The sequence below is a fragment of the Mus caroli genome, unplaced genomic scaffold (assembly GCF_978045245.1).
Source record: "Mus caroli unplaced genomic scaffold, Mus_caroli_1 scaffold_6, whole genome shotgun sequence".
NCBI lineage: Eukaryota > Metazoa > Chordata > Mammalia > Rodentia > Muridae > Mus > Mus caroli.
Window position 1 is genome coordinate 93,824,045 of NW_028227261.1, and position 15,680 is coordinate 93,839,724.

Here is a 15,680-nt window from a genome sequence, read left to right on the forward strand (position 1 = left end):
GCAATTATGATGAAATTCCTCCCTCCCCATAATTGCCCTGATGGGCGGGTCCAAGTCATTCTCTGTCCAAAGCTTCCTAAGTGGCTTCAACTACAGCCATGGACTACCATGCCCACCTTTTACTTTTTAGTCTTGGCAAATATTTAAGAGACCAAAAAAATGTTCACAAACTAAGCTATCATTTGGAATACTTATATACTTAAGTAACAGTTCCTATACAGGACACTGTTGAAGACACAAAATGCTTGACAATGCTATCATAGCTAAAAAAACCACAGCCCAGAGAAAGATACAGAAAAATATTTTGTTATTCCCAGATTAACATGGCAGGTTGAGATCACCCTAAATCCTCTCCCTTTCAAGACCAAACACTTTGTAAAAATGAGATGTGAAATACTGAAAACATTCAAAGCCAAGCAAGAAATTCAAAACCTCAGACAAAGCAATCCCTTTGTAAGGGGAGAAGACAGGGAAGAGGTGAGGGTTGATGAAGTAGAACTGTACAATTTTTTTGTGATCTGGGAGTAGATTACAACTAAGGGAGTATAGAGGGTAGGGAACAACTGTTACAAAGGCCTAAGTATGCCATATGAGCATGCACCCTCAGAGGAACAAGGGCTGAAGCAGAGCGATTTTGAGGAAAGATGCCTGTCAGAGACCATCCCATGAGAAAGGGAGCCCTTCACAATCTCCCTGACAGGCCAAATGGCCTCACGCTAGAAGCTGGTTATCACCCCCTCCTTCCTATTCCCTTCCTGGCACCTGAAGCTGTAAAAGCTGAATTATAGTCCCCTCTTCCCTATCTCTTCCTGAACTCCCATGCAATCCAAGGACATGAGTTATGCCTGAGCCTAGCCTGACACCCAAGTCTGTCAAGGAGGATCTATGTTCCGGAGATAAGATGCAGAGTGCCCGCTGCCTGGCGCCTGACTTAGGCCCCCATGTCAGCAGATGCCTACTTCTTTTTTCTTTGTAAAATTTCCCCTCGACCCCTCCCCTATTCCCCGAGATGTGTGCTTTAAAAAGAAGACACCTCAGCATAATAAACGAGACCTGGACAAATTTGCTTGGTCTCCTGCTTTCTTTCCCTTCCTCTTATCTCCTTCCAGGTTTGCGGTCCCCCTCATACCCACGAATAACTGAATCCTGCGGGACAGGATAGATGCCCAACCCTTACATGACATCCATCAAGAAGGCAACTACCTGTAGCTGCAGAAGTGATAGGACCAACGATTCTAAAGATCAAAGCAGCTGCTGACACCTAAGGACTGGCCTGAATGCTAGATCTAGGAGTTTCTACTTGCAAAAGCTGGCTTGATGCTCATGGTTGGCCCGAATGTCTTATCAGGAATAAATAACCTCACAAAATATCAAATTACTCACCATAATCCTGAGATTGCAAACACAGACCATTTTGTTTATTAAAATGCTGTCTGTCCTCTGGCTAAAATCAGTGACAGCTACTTCTTCACCAATTGCAGAGTTAGCTTTATGTTTGTGTCCATTTATTATAAATAGGATATAATGGGCTATTTAATCACTGAGGTATAAATCCCCAATTGCACCCAATCTAGAGCTTCCTGAGTCATCCCAGAACCCTGCAGGTGTTTCTTACTTTATTCCTTTTATAAAGACTGTCAACTGTGCAAAGGCCAGTACAAGAAAGAGCTGTTCTCTCAGAAGTGCTTTCACTCCAGGGCTGGGAGGTGAGCTAGCCACTTTCTTTCCATTAACGCTCCAGGGAAGGACCAGCAAAGGGTGCACAGGGCACAGAAACAGCATAGAGGCTTGGAGAGGAACCTTTCAGTCACCATCTATACCCGGAGTTTGGCCTCTGTACACAAGCTCAGTCAGGAGAGAGCTATTCTCCCAGGAGAACACAGGCTTAGAGATGCACAGAAGGGACAACTCCAGCCAGAGACAGCAAGGCCATTTAACACCAGAGGTGACCAGATGGCCAAAGGCAAGGGCAAGAACCAGACAGACAGAAACCGAGTCTACTTGGCATCATCAGAAACCAGTTATCTCACCACAGCAAGTGCTGGTTACCCCCAACTACTGGAAAAGCAAGGTTTGGATTTAAAATCACATCTCATGATGCTGATAGAGGATGTTAAGAAGGAGATTAATAACTCCCTTGAAGAAATACAGGAGAACAGATTAAAAAGAGAGAAGACCTTAAAGAGGAAATACAAAAATCCCTTAAAGAATTACAGGAAAACACAAGCAAACAGGTGAAGGAATTGAACAAAACCATCTAGGATCTAAACATGGAAGTAGAAACAATAAGAAAATCACAAAGGGAGAAACCCCGTGAGATAGAAATCCTAGGAAAGAGATCACGAGTCATAGATGCAAGAATCACCAAAAGAATACAAGAAATAGAAGAGAGAATCTCAGGTACAGAAGAAACCATAGAAAACTTTGACATAAGAGTCAAAGAAAGGGGCTGGTGAGATGGCTCAGTGGGTAAGAGCACCCGACTGCTCTTCTGAAGGTCCAGAGTTCAAATCCCAGCAACCACATGGTGACTCACAACCATCCGTAACGAGATCTGGCGCCCTCTTCTGGAGTGTCTGAAGACAGCTACAGTGTACTTACATATAATAAATAAAATCTAAAAAAAAAAAAAAAAAAGAGTCAAAGAAAATGCAAAATTCAAAAAGATACTAACACAAAACATCCAGGAAATCCAGGACACAATGAGAAGACCATACCTAAGGATAATAGGTATAGAGAAGAGCAAAAATTCCCAACTTAAAGGGCCAGTAAATATTTTCAACAAAATTATAAAAGAAGATTTCCCTGACCCGCCCACCCCCAAATAAAAAGATGCCCATGAATACACAGGAAGCAGACAGAACACCAAATAGATTAGACCAGATAAGAAATTCCTCTTGTCACATAATAATCAAAACACCAAATGCACAAAACAAAGAAAGATTATTAAAACAGTAAGGGAAAAATGTCAAGCAACACATAAAGGCACACCTATCAGAATTACACCAGACTATCAGAATTACACCAGACTTCTCACCACAGACTATAAAAGCCAGAAGATCTTGAGAAGACACCATACAGACCCTAAGAGAACACAAATGTCAGCCCAGGCTACTATGTCCAGCAAAACTCTCAATTACCATAGATAGAGAGACCAAGATATTCCATGATAAAAACAAATTTACACAATATCTTTCAACAAGTCCAGCTCTTCAAAGGATAATAAATGGAATATTCCAACACAAGGAGTGAAACTACACCCTAGAAAATCTAAAAAGTAGTCTTTTAACAAACCAAAAAAAGACAACCATCTTAACATAATTCCACCTCTAACAACAAAAATTACAGGAAGCAATAATGACTATTCCTTAATACCTCTTAATATCAATGGACTCAATTCCCCCAATAAAATTACATAGACTAACAGACTGGATACTTAAAAAGGACCCAACTTTTTGCTGCATACAGAAAACCCACATCAGTGACAAACACAGACACTACCTCAGGGTAATAGGTTGGAAAACAATCCTCCAAGCAAATGATGCCAAAAAAAAAACCCCCAAAACAAACAAACAAACAAACAAACCAAACCAAACCAAACAAAACAAAACAAAAAGCTGGAGTAGCCATTCTAATATCAAATAAAATTGACTTTTATCCTAAAGCTATCAAAAAAGATAAGGAAGAATACTTTGTTGGTTCCGGGACTCCGCTGAAAAGTAGTCTGTACAGGGGAGAGTGTGCACACAGAAGCGGACAGCTTCTGGGACAGGCGGGAACCACAGAGCTTCTGAGGCAGGGCCCTTTTCGGGCTCCAGACATCCGACCACCTGCCCGGCCAGAGGACAGGTGTCCACCTGGCCCTGAAGGTTTTTGCCTCAGGAACGGCGGGAGCCATCTTGGTTCCAGGACGCCGCTGAAAAATAGTCTGCACAGGTGAGAGTGTGCACACAGAAGCAGACAGCTTCTGGGACAGGCGGGAGCCACAGAGCTTCTGAGACAGCGCCCTTTTTTGGCTCCAGACATCCGACCACCTTCCTGTACACTACAGCACTGCAGTTCCTGGCCCAGGGAGTCTCCGGACACCTGCAAGGACCCACACAGGATCCCCCACAGGATCCTAAGACCTCTGGTGAGGGGAACACAGCATCTGCTCCAATCCAATCGCGCTGGACCTGAGACTGCATTAACTAGGGAAGCAGATAACCCAGCCTGATTACGGGTACAAGTCCCTTTCGGTCCACTCCAGCACCGGGGTTCCTTGTGAGTTTCTGGACATCCCCAAGTTCCTCACAGGACCCTCCATGGGATCTTAAGACCTCTGGTGAGTGGAACACAACTTCTGCGAGGAGGCAGGTTTGAACACCAGATATCTGGGCACCTTCCCTGCAAGAGGAGAGCTTGCCTGGAGAGAGTCCAGCACTGAAACTAAGGATAGAGCCAGCCTCCCAGGTCTGCTAATAGAGGCTAACATAATCACCTGAGGAACAAGCTCTAACCAGAGACAACTATAACAACTAGCTCCAGAGATTACCAGATGGCGAAAGGCAAACGTAAGAATCCTACTAACAGAAATCAAGACCACTCACCATCATCAGAACGCAGCACTCCCACCCCACCTAGTCCTGGGCACCCCAACACAACTGAAAAGCTTGACCCGGATTTAAAAGCATATCTCATGATGATGGTAGAGGACATCAAGAAGGACTTTAATAACTCACTTAAAGAAATACAGGAGAACACTGCTAAAGAGTTACAAGTCCTTAAAGAAAAACAGGAAAACACAACCAAACAGTTAGAAGTCCTCAAAGAAAAACAGGAAAACACATCCAAACAGGTGATGGAAATGAACAAAACCATACTAGACCTAAAAAGGGAAGTAGACACAATAAAGAAAACCCAAAATGAGGCAACGCTGGAGATAGAAACCCTAGGAAAGAAATCTGGAACCATAGATGCGAGCCTAAAAATATCACCTGGCACACCAAGAGTGGAAAGGTAGGGAGAACCTTAGATGGGGTGGCTGGTAAATGGATCCAGAAGAGGGTGCTATCTTTTTGCCAGAGAAGGCCTGTGGGGGTAAAGGTGGTTGAAAAGATGATCAGGAATAAAGGCTGTGTGGGGTCAAAATAACCCATAACCTGTTGACTAATGGCCTGTTCAACTCAGGCCAGTGATCTTTGTGCTTCACTGGTCAGACTTCAGAGGGAGGTGGGAAGAGAATCACCCCGCAAGACATCACACAAAGGCTTTAATTCTCCTGTTGTTAACTTTAAGTATTGACATAGCCAATTAATATCTCCCAATAATTTTTGAAAATCATTTAAGGTCTTCAGATGAGACGTTCGAATGGCCAATTTTTGTGAGTGAACAGTTGCAGGTTCTAGATGCAAGCCCAAGAACACGAAAGGGTACTGAATCTGTATTTTTTTCTGGGGCTATTACAAAACCTTTATTTGTAAGGCAGCAACTACTATTTGGGCACTCTCATGGGTTTGTTGTAAATCTTTGGTAGCTATTAATAAATCATCCATGTAATGCACAATATAGGCAAACACTGATTGTATTAGGGTCCAATTTCTGCACAAGGACAAATATATCCTGACAAGTCTGTCTTTGTTTCATATGCCTGAATGGCCACAGAGAACTGCATTAGCGTTCTCATAAGACAGTTGTGAGGGGGAAAAAAACCCTGCTTGAGAATCTCCAGAAACTCAGCTAGCTGTTTTTAGTAACATATCCACAAAATCCTGAAAATGTTAATCAGGAGCCTGTTTGATACCAAATAAATTCTCACTGAAATCTCCTTTCCAATCTTGGGGTATGTGTGTGTTAAATTTTGCTTCTACCACTGTATCCAATAAAGCTTGTGCAAAAGGGGCAGTAGGTCCATACTGGCTACAGCTGGTTTTAATTTTTATTACTCTTGTAATTATTGTAATTACAAAATATGAGTGAGCTAAAAATCATGACCTTGCAATCAAACTGTAAAGTGCAGCAAATGGAACACTGGAAATTTTAACCATAATTTTAAAGTTTCTTTTCAATATTAGAGTATAACCATAAATTTTGGAAAGCAAAACCCAATTTTTAACAATCCATTCTCTTTAAAATCAATACCAAAAGGATTACTTTCATGTTATGAAGTTTGGCTAACAATTCTTATATATGAATGCACGACAGTTCAACTTTTAATGCTTCATTGAAGAAACACTGTTTTAAATCTTATCTCTTACAAGTCTAGTTTCTTGGAAAAGAATTACATAAAATATTAATCCAATTTAGAAATATTTTTAGAGGCCTGATTTCCTGGGCTGGTTCGTGCCACATGTTGTTTTAAAATGAGTACAACACTGAGTTACCAGTTTTAAGCTAAAATTCTTGTTACCAGTGTCACACTTTTAAAATCATACTCAATAACTTATAAGCCAATACTCTGTGACCAAGACATGAAGAGCATGTTTCTACCTTTAAGACCAGTCAGAAACCAAATGGAGCAGCTACACGAATCTTGGAAATTTATATCAGAGAATTTTTACTTTTCTAGGTATAATTTCAAGAGAAAAAGCACTTTGTCGTTTGTTGAACCCAATAATCACAATTGCAGAGATTTTTCTAGGGAAAATAAACCCAACTATCAGCTTATTTGCCTTAGAACTAAGAAGCTGCTGGCCCCTGCACTTGACTCCTGGCTAAGGATACAGGTCAACTTTGTTCAGCCTCCTCTGTGAAAACTAAGACCGAATTAAGAAATGTATAGCCAGATGATAAAGTTTTAACCAATTTTTTCTTTTCAACACAAAGCATAGAACAACAGTAATTCCGACAACAAAACAAAAACAGTCACGAGTTGACACGTGGACAGACTGTTGCACCAAACACAGATAATACAGAGTGGGTAGAAAACTTGATGTGACCAGAACTAAGGATATCTCCTGTAGGGACCAGAAAGCAGGACATCTCCTGATGTCCTTCTGTCTCTGGGAGAGCTCTAAAATATATTTTCCTCCTCTATCTCTCTCCCATGTCATTTGTATATATAGCACCTCCCTTTTTTGTGTGTATATTTTACTTATTTATTTTGTTATATTATTTTGAGCCCTACTACTCTTTCCTAATGCAATTCTCTTCTCTTCTCTTCTCTTCTCTTCTCTTCTCTTCTCTTCTCTTCTCTTCTCTTCTCTTCTCTTCTCTTCTCTTCTCTTCTCTTCTCTTCTCTTCTCTTCTCTTCCCTTCCCTTCCCTTCCCTTCCCTTCCCTTCCCTTCCCTTCCCTTCCCTTCCCTTCCCTTCCCTTCCCTTCCCTTCCCTTCCCTTCCCTTCCCTTCCCTTCCCTTCCCTTCCCTTCCCTTCCCTTCCCTTCCCTTCCCTTCCCTTCCCTTCCCTTCCCTTCCCTTCCCTTCCCTTCCCTTCTCTTCTTTTTTTTTTTTTGTTGTTGTTGTGTTTTGTTTTGTTTTGGTTTTTGCACACAGTGTTTCCCTGTATATCCCTGGCTGTCCTGGAACTCATTTTGTAGGCAAGGCTGGCCTCAAATTCAGAAATCTGCCTGCCTCTGCCTCCCAAGTGCTGGTATTAAAGGCGTGTGCCAACACTGCCCGGCCCTGATGCAATACTTGACTGTGGACAAATGCCTTTTTAGAATTTCCCAATCACATTTTCCACTGTCAACCCCTAACTGATATCAGTGTTGGGACAACTCTTACTCAGTGTAGACTGTATCCTTTTCTTCACAGTTGCAATCAACAACCCTCAAAATATAAAACTTATAGTGCTAACATGCTTAATGCTATATGTTGCTTACCATGCAGGATACCATCTTTCATTTTCTGTGGAGCCCCACCAAGACAGTGTCCCTCAGTAATTCTTTCCATGTTCAGGACTCTTGTTCCAGTGACAACTATACCCGATAGCAGCCACTGGTTACTGGGTTCCTGAAAAGAGAACTGGGGTTGAATGGGAAGGACAGCAAGAGAAATAAGGAGCCAAGACAAAGTTCTCTGATCAAGACTCAATCTTTAATGTATGGAACTGAATATATATGGGAAAACCCAAGGACCCATCACTTCGTTTCACCTGGGTTCTGTTGCTTCTTTCAGTTAGATTGAGTTGCAAAGTAGGCTCTTCAGCAGCTCAGTGGGTGGGCAGTTCTCAGTTCACTGGCAGGAAGATATAATTGTAGAAGAGCAAGACATGTAGCTCCATTGTTGGAGACTTGATCATCCAGCTCAAGGTTGGGTGGGGGTTCTGGGGTCACAGTCTGACACTGTCACAGCAGGTGTTTCAGAACTGATGTTGAGCAGGGTCCACAGTATGTACTATCACTCTGGCTGGTAGAGAGACAACAGAATATTTCCTCTCTGGAATATGAATAAAATAAGCCTGTTTTCATTGATGTTCTTCTTGTACCCAAATACATCCTGGCATCATAAGTGGCTTGAATGTGTCCACAGGCTTTCTGAATGAGTTATTTGTTCAATTTGTTGAGTGTGAGACACAGGTCAAGGGCATTAAATCATTTTCCTGTTAGTCAGTTTCAAAAATGCTAGCTAGTTACAAACTGGCTGTTAGTTGGATACAGGTAAACTTCTTAAAACCCTAACCCACACACTTTGTCTAGTCATTTCTTACCTGCTTCAGCTTTTCAGTCACATGAACAGTCTACACATGCTAAGGAGTGTTAACATGCTTAGAGACAGCGAAGGTGCCTGAGCTGAATTCAGGGATGCAAGGGAACAATTGTTGCTTTCTGCTGTAGAAGCAACTTCTAGTTCATTACTACAAAAGTAATAATCCATAGCAGATGAGGTGCTAAAACCCATAATCCCACCATTCAGGAGGCTGGAGCAGGAGGATTGCCACAGTTCTAAGACCATTCAGAACCTCAGTGTAAGCTAAAGTCCAGAACAGATCTCACATTAAATAGCTGGTCAGGGTTGCTTTTAACCCCAGCACTGGGTAGATGGTGGAGACTGGAGGATTGCTGGGACTAGTGGCCAGCCAGCCTATCTGAAACACACTAATTCCCAGGTTCAGAGGGAGACCCTTACTCAAGGGGATGATGTAAAAAGAGATAGAGGGAAACAATTGATGTCATGTGCTAATTTCTGCATATATTATCAAAGGAATTAGTGTGTTCACATGTGTGCACACACCATTATCAATGAAAAATGGAAGAGGGTGGAAAGAAGAGGAAAAGGAGGAGAAGGAGGAGGAGATGGAGGAGGAGGAGAAGAGGGGGAGGAGGAAGAGGAGGAGGAGGAGGAGGAGAAGGAGGGAAGAATGTGATAATCCCATAGTAGAGCATCCACCAAACCCTTGTAGACCAAAGAGAGCCAGTTGTCATGCCACATTCAATCTTGGGCCACACAAACTCCTCTTATTTTAAAGAAACCCATGTGCAGTTTCTTTGCTAGTACCTGCCAGTCTGACATGTCTGGAACTCTATAGCACTATTACTCCCCTTTCCCTATTTAACCATGCCCCCTACACTGTAAAAACATTCTGACCTCTGTATTGGAGTCAATAAGAACAAAGGCTCCGTCTTTTCCCCTCTGCAATCAAGCTCTCCCAATAAACGTGTGCGGAAGGATCCTGTTGTGGTGTTGTTCTTGCGAGTGAGTCGGGCGCTCACAAGACTATGAAGCTCAACCCTATTTCAGAAAAGCAAAGCAAAACAGAAATAAAAATAAATGTTTGTCAAGAAAGAAAAAAAAAAGAACAAAGGCTCCTGAGTTAGAGAGTCTTGGGTTTAAATCTATGTTCTCACATTGACTGACTATATGACCTTATACAGTTACTTAATATTTCTGAGTCTTACTAGTAGTGTGGTAAGAAGAATAAAATAGTACATACCATATAAAACTGATTCAAAGTTGAAGTGAAGCATATCAAGTACTTGCCTCATTCTTGAATTCTTTATTTCCTCACATCAAACACTAGTTTATGTTTCCAGTTTCAGGGTAAATGAAATGTCAACTGATACAAAATATGTTCCCTTTGTAACTGTATGTCTTTGGAAGCATGATTTTTGGCATGATTTGTACTTGGACCTCCATCAGCAAATATGACTTTACACAATACTTCTGTTTTTCACTAATGAGGAGATTATGTCCAGTCAGTTGAATTCCAGTGTTCTAAAAGGTAAACAGTTGATGCAACCTGGCTACTGAGAACAGTCTGGAATCTGAAGTCAGTGCTATCTGTTTAAAGGTTGAAGCCTTTTGGGAGGATACGACTATTAGCATAGCCTTGGCTGACTTTTCTTGATAATTTTTTTTTTTTAATTTAAGATATATTATTTTTATGTGTATGTGCCTGAAAGTGTTTATACACACCACATGTGCAGAGGAGGCCACAGGGGTCAAAAGAAAGTGTGTGATTTTCTGTTACTGTATTTAGAGTCGGTTGTGGGAAGCCACATGAGTGCTGGTAATTGAAATTGAGTCCTCAGCAAGAACAAGTTTCAAAGAATATTACTCCTTCTTCTGACTTCCACTGCACCAGGCCTGTGCATGGTACTCAGGTACACATGCAAAACCAATGCTCATTAACATGAAAAATAAATGAATTTTTTTGCAAAAATTGAGTAACTCAACTTCTTCCACACTCAAGTCTTTTAAAAAAATTTTTAATATTTTTATTACGTATTTTCCTCAATTACATTTCCAATGCTATCCCAAAAGTCCCCCATACCCTTCCTCCCACTTCCCTACCCACCCATGCCCATTTATTTTGGCCCTGGAGTTCCCCTGTACTGGGGCATATAAAGTTTGTGTCCAATGGGACTCTCTTTCCAGTGATGGCCGACTAGGCCATCTTTTGATACATATGCAGGTAGAGTCTAGAGCTCCGGGGTACTGGTTAGTTCATAATGTTTTTCCACCTATAGGGTTGCAGATCCCTTTAGCTCCTTGGGTACTTTCTCTAGCTTCTCCATTGGGAGCCCTGTGATCCATCCACTAGCTGACTGTGAGCATCCAGTTTCACACTCAAGTCTTAAAGTAAAGATTTGCTACATCTTTGACTTTCTAGTGTCAGTCCCCACCCCCTCCAAAACTGACTTTCTGATTACAAGCAAGATCCAAAGTTGCATCTAGTTCCAGATGGCAGCTCTCTAAAACATTCACTGTTCTCATGTGAATATGTATTGCGAAATGTAAGACTATGAAATCAATCCATAGGTGATGAGATTGCCAAGTTTGAAAAGGGGAGGAACAATCCTTGGCCTATCATCAATAAGTGAGAAAACATTCCATAAAGCCTGACTGAGGTAAAAGAGATCCATACTGGAAGAAAAAAAAAAAGCCCACTGAAACCAGAGAGTTTATAAGGACAAGCAAAGGAGCTGGGGAATGGAGTGTAGGCACCATAACCTGAAAGACGTGGTCCTGAGAGGAAGACAATTCTATTCCCTACCAAAATGAAGCTGCTACTGCTGCTGCTGTGTTTGGGACTGACTCTATTCTGTATCCATGCAGAAGAAGCTAGTTCTATGAGAAGGAACTTTCATGTAGAACAGGTATGATCAGTGAATATGCTTTGGGGTAGTCTTGAAGCCAAGTGGGTCCTTTGAGGGGATGGGTATAGTGCCCCAATCTACTAGACAAATGAATGATTTCAGACCTTGAAGTAAGACCAGCTATTCATATCTAACAATGTCTGAGGACCTCTGGTCTCACTGAGAGACAGGGACAGTATGCTAAGTATTTTGAAAACTGGAATGAGCTCTACCCCTGTGTATGCTCAGGCCCTAACCCATAGTGCGGAGTTCAAGTAGAAACTTGAGGTTTCCCTGCCCTTTCTCCCTTAAACCTTTTCTTATCTATTACAGATTAGCGGATATTGGTTTTCTATTGCTTCAGCCTCTGATGAAATAGAAAAGATAGAAGAAAATGGCAGCATGAGAGCTTTTGTGGAAAACATCACTGTCTTGGAGAATGCCTTAGTCTTTAAATTCCATTTTATGTAAGTGAGATGCTCTTTGCTTAGAAAGAGGAAATGAAAACCTGGTATTGTCTCATGCCTACAAACACACATGGGATTGCAGAGAGATAACTCTCAGTATGCACATGTGCACACACATACTGAGCCTGTATCCAAAACTAGAATACTCCATGTGACACTGAACCAAGATCTCATAACCAGGAGTTTTACAAAAGTCAGAGACAAGAGTTGGTGACAGGAATTAATTCACTAGGAGTTCGATAAGGAAAGATCAGAGACACTGCTGAAACCACATTAATGAGACAGTATATCACAAGTTAAGATTATGTGATCATGAATTAAAATGTTCTTACTAGTTGTTAGTCACAGACATCCACCCCATTCTACTTGTGTTTTCCTGCAGTAAAGGAGATAATAATAATTCTCCTCTGTGAATCTGGGAGCCACATCAGGCAACATTACAGAGTGCTAATTTAAGGCAGATGGTGGACATCTGGCTGATAATCTACACCGCTGGCTGAAGTCCAGCACTGGTGAAACTGGGAAGTAGTTGCAGTTGTAATAGGGATGAGAAGTGATTGTCACTTTCTTTTTTTAAAATAATAGGCAAATTTGTGATTGCTAAAACATCTGATATAAATGAAATAACATAAACGAAAGCCTTTTGCTAATTTTACAAATATAGTCAAAAGTCAAATGGAATCAGAAACTGGAGATTTATATATATATATTAGTTGGTCAAGAAGCCAGCCAGATCAAAATCCCTTATGCAAAAGATCACTCTGTTTTACAGTGTAAATGAAGAGTGCATCGAAATGACTTTGATTGGTTATAAAACAGAAAGGCATGGCATATATTATATGAACTGTAAGTATATAAAAAGTCTATATATCTATCCATAAAGAGTTAAGTAAACCTTAATACTGTTATCGTCTGTGTGTGTGTGTGTGTGTGTGTGTGTGTGTGTGTGTGTGTGTGTGTGTATTTTGCTGGAGTTTGAATTCAGGAACTTGCACCTACTAGTCAAATGGGGGCCATCTAATATCTAACACCCTGTCACAGGCAAGTGGGATAAGTAGGGGGGAGATGGAATCTATCTGATACTGCCCAGTTGCTGGCACAGATGCACATCGCTCAGGGTATAGCAGCAGATATTTGATACAGCAAGCTTATAAAAGATAGAAACATGTTGCTTGAAGCTGCTGAGGGAGATAGATAAGCCTAGGAGATGATGAGAGAGTGGTGCTCCTGTATCTGACAGTTCACTAGTGGTCTGAAACACTCAGAATCAGTATTCTTAGAAGTTCCTTCTTGAAGTTCAGAAATCTACAGACAGAAAACATCAGACACTTCACCCATCTCTTCTAGGATCTGTATTTTAATGATTTTATGTTTGGGGTAGAACAAGAAAAGTTTTTCCATCATTTCCTGCACAACAAATAATTTCTGAGAACTTCCATTTCCTCCACAGATGATGGATTCAATACATTTACTATACTTAAGACAGACTATGATAATTATATTATGTTTCATCTCATTAACGAAAAGGATGGGGAAACCTTCCAGTTGATGGAGCTCTATGGTAAAGTATTATCACACAGACACTGTTCTTGGGGTGGGAAAAGAAGAAAGAACCTCTAGCTTTAATATGGTCTTCCTTGGTCCTGCCACTTTCTCACCTCCTGAAGATTGGTGCTCACTTTCATCATCCCTCGTGCATAGTGATAGAAACACTCTGAAATCTCTCAGTGTGACAGAAGGATATTCTATGGATGCCAAATCCAGAATAGATCATACCCATGCCTGTCAATCATGTGGCCATCCATTTTCCCATCCTTATGGGGAAGCCCCTGTCCCCTCACTCAGGCTCTGGTCAATGCACAGTATACAGCTGCTACACTCACTTTTGCTCTTCTCACAGGCCGAGAACCAGATTTGAATCTACACATCAAGGAAGAGTTTGCAAAACTATGTGAGGAGCATGGAATCATTAGAGAAAATATCATTGACCTAACCAATGTCAGTAAGTCATGACTCATTTATTTTTCTTATCCTGAATATTTTATCATACAAGAAACAAAACCAATTGGCAACCAGTCGTTTGCTGAATGCTGGAGAGTCCTACTCTTTCTCTTGGGGAAATACAGTGGACCTGGTATCTGAACATGTTCTTGTTCTCACACTACAGCTCGCTGCCTCGATGCCCGAGAATGGAGAATGGTCTGAGCCTCCAGGTAGGCAATATCCAATGAGAGCAAGGAGGAGGTTGGTGGTCATGGAGAGCCCTTCCAAATGAATTAGTATTGTGCCCCCAAATTACAATAAAATGTTTGATAAGGAGTCTTTGAGGACAGCTTGAAATTTGGCTTTAAATTATCTGGATTTGTGATCTAGTCCTACTTTGAGCTTGGAAGTAAAGTGACCCAAGCACTTAGGCAAGAAAACAAGGATTTGAGTTTTCCATAGTTGCTGTATGGTTGTGTAAAAATGGCTCAGGAATGTGTTCAATATCATAACAGACAGAGTAGCAGGATGTGGTCCAGCTGCTCTTCAGTGTCTGTGGTACCCCTCTATCCCACTCAAGATAATAACATCTTAATCTGAACTTTGTACAAACGTGGCTTCTTACCTAGTAGTGGATGTACCTGATCACCACATCTTGTCCAGTCTGGAGAGAAGACTCCTCTGTCCCCCCTTTCCCATTTAACCCAAGATTTCACTTACATAATGTGTGAAGTCTTTAAAAGTATCCAAGGCTTTTACCATTATTCCACACTTTGCTTAACATTCTTTAGAGCTTCTTATGACAAAGGTTGTGGAAACAAGCCTCAGATCTTCCATTACTTAATTTTTTATCTGCCATCCATGAGGAAATGCTCATTTATTCTATGATTTTCATCCCTCCATTCTGGCAATTAATTCCAGTTAAATTATAAGTGAAGATCTCTGTCTTTATCATTTCTTCTATATAATAGAATAACTCTTTGTACTGAAGTCAATACAAGAATTGTTTAATGAGTCTCTGTATTCTTTCTTCCTGGCTTACTCAGTGTTGAGTGGAGACTTCTCACCAGGACTCCAGCATCATCCCTTCCTATCCATAGAGCATCTCATGCCAAAATCTGTGATCTGGTCTCCATCCTGTCTCACAGAGAAGTGCAATCCTGGTCTCTCCAGCATATTACCTAGTATAACTTATCAGGAATCAAAGACATTCTTTAAATTTCTCTTTGCCAACACATGGAAATTCTCCATGGATTTCTTTTTCTTTCTGTTCAATAAATGATTACACTTGCACTTAAATATAAGTCTCAGTGTCCCAAAAAATATGGGGCTGTCAGTGAGTGAATGAGGGGACCTCCTGAGTCCTATAATCATGATCCTTCCTTCTGGCCCAGAACGTAAACTGAGTTTCCGGATTTTGCCTTGCTTGCAGCAACCCCAAGCATTAAGGAGTACTTCCTGCTCTTTAGCTCAGCTGCTATAGTGATTTATGAGGACCACGGGAACATGACACTTCCTGCACATTTTCTCCACCCATAGTTTCTTTTCCAACAGAGCATAGGAGAGACACATATTTCTAAGGCTATGCCTGCTCAACATGTTTCAGGACATGTTATAGGGTGGAGTAGGATAGGGGAGGTTTGGTAATTAGAGCCCCAAAGGATACAGAGAAAAAAGGTGTCTAGCTCTCCATAGCATACTCTGGCACCTAGATCAAAAGATTAAATTGATTCAA

The 15,680-nt window shown here is 41.2% G+C and overlaps 1 protein-coding gene and 1 long non-coding RNA gene across 2 annotated transcripts; one reads left to right on the forward strand and one right to left on the reverse strand.

Annotated features, from left to right (window-relative positions):
- Positions 1 to 7,991: 7,991 nt before the first annotated feature.
- LOC147004299 (uncharacterized) lies at positions 7,992 to 10,019 on the reverse strand. The gene is made up of 3 exons (XR_015047243.1): positions 9,851 to 10,019; positions 9,505 to 9,648; positions 7,992 to 8,355 (listed from the first exon to the last, which is right to left on the reverse strand). It is a non-coding gene; the product is annotated as an uncharacterized LOC147004299 (long non-coding RNA).
- A 1,259-nt stretch (positions 10,020 to 11,278) lies between these two features.
- LOC147004300 (major urinary protein 3-like) lies at positions 11,279 to 15,249 on the forward strand. The gene is made up of 7 exons (XM_085839257.1): positions 11,279 to 11,516; positions 11,829 to 11,962; positions 12,735 to 12,808; positions 13,413 to 13,523; positions 13,863 to 13,964; positions 14,130 to 14,175; positions 14,992 to 15,249. Exons 1-6 carry the CDS (start codon positions 11,418 to 11,420, stop codon positions 14,165 to 14,167), a joined length of 558 nt encoding a protein of 185 aa, XP_085695383.1. The 5' UTR covers positions 11,279 to 11,417; the 3' UTR covers positions 14,168 to 14,175; positions 14,992 to 15,249.
- The last annotated feature ends 431 nt before the right edge of the window (positions 15,250 to 15,680 follow it).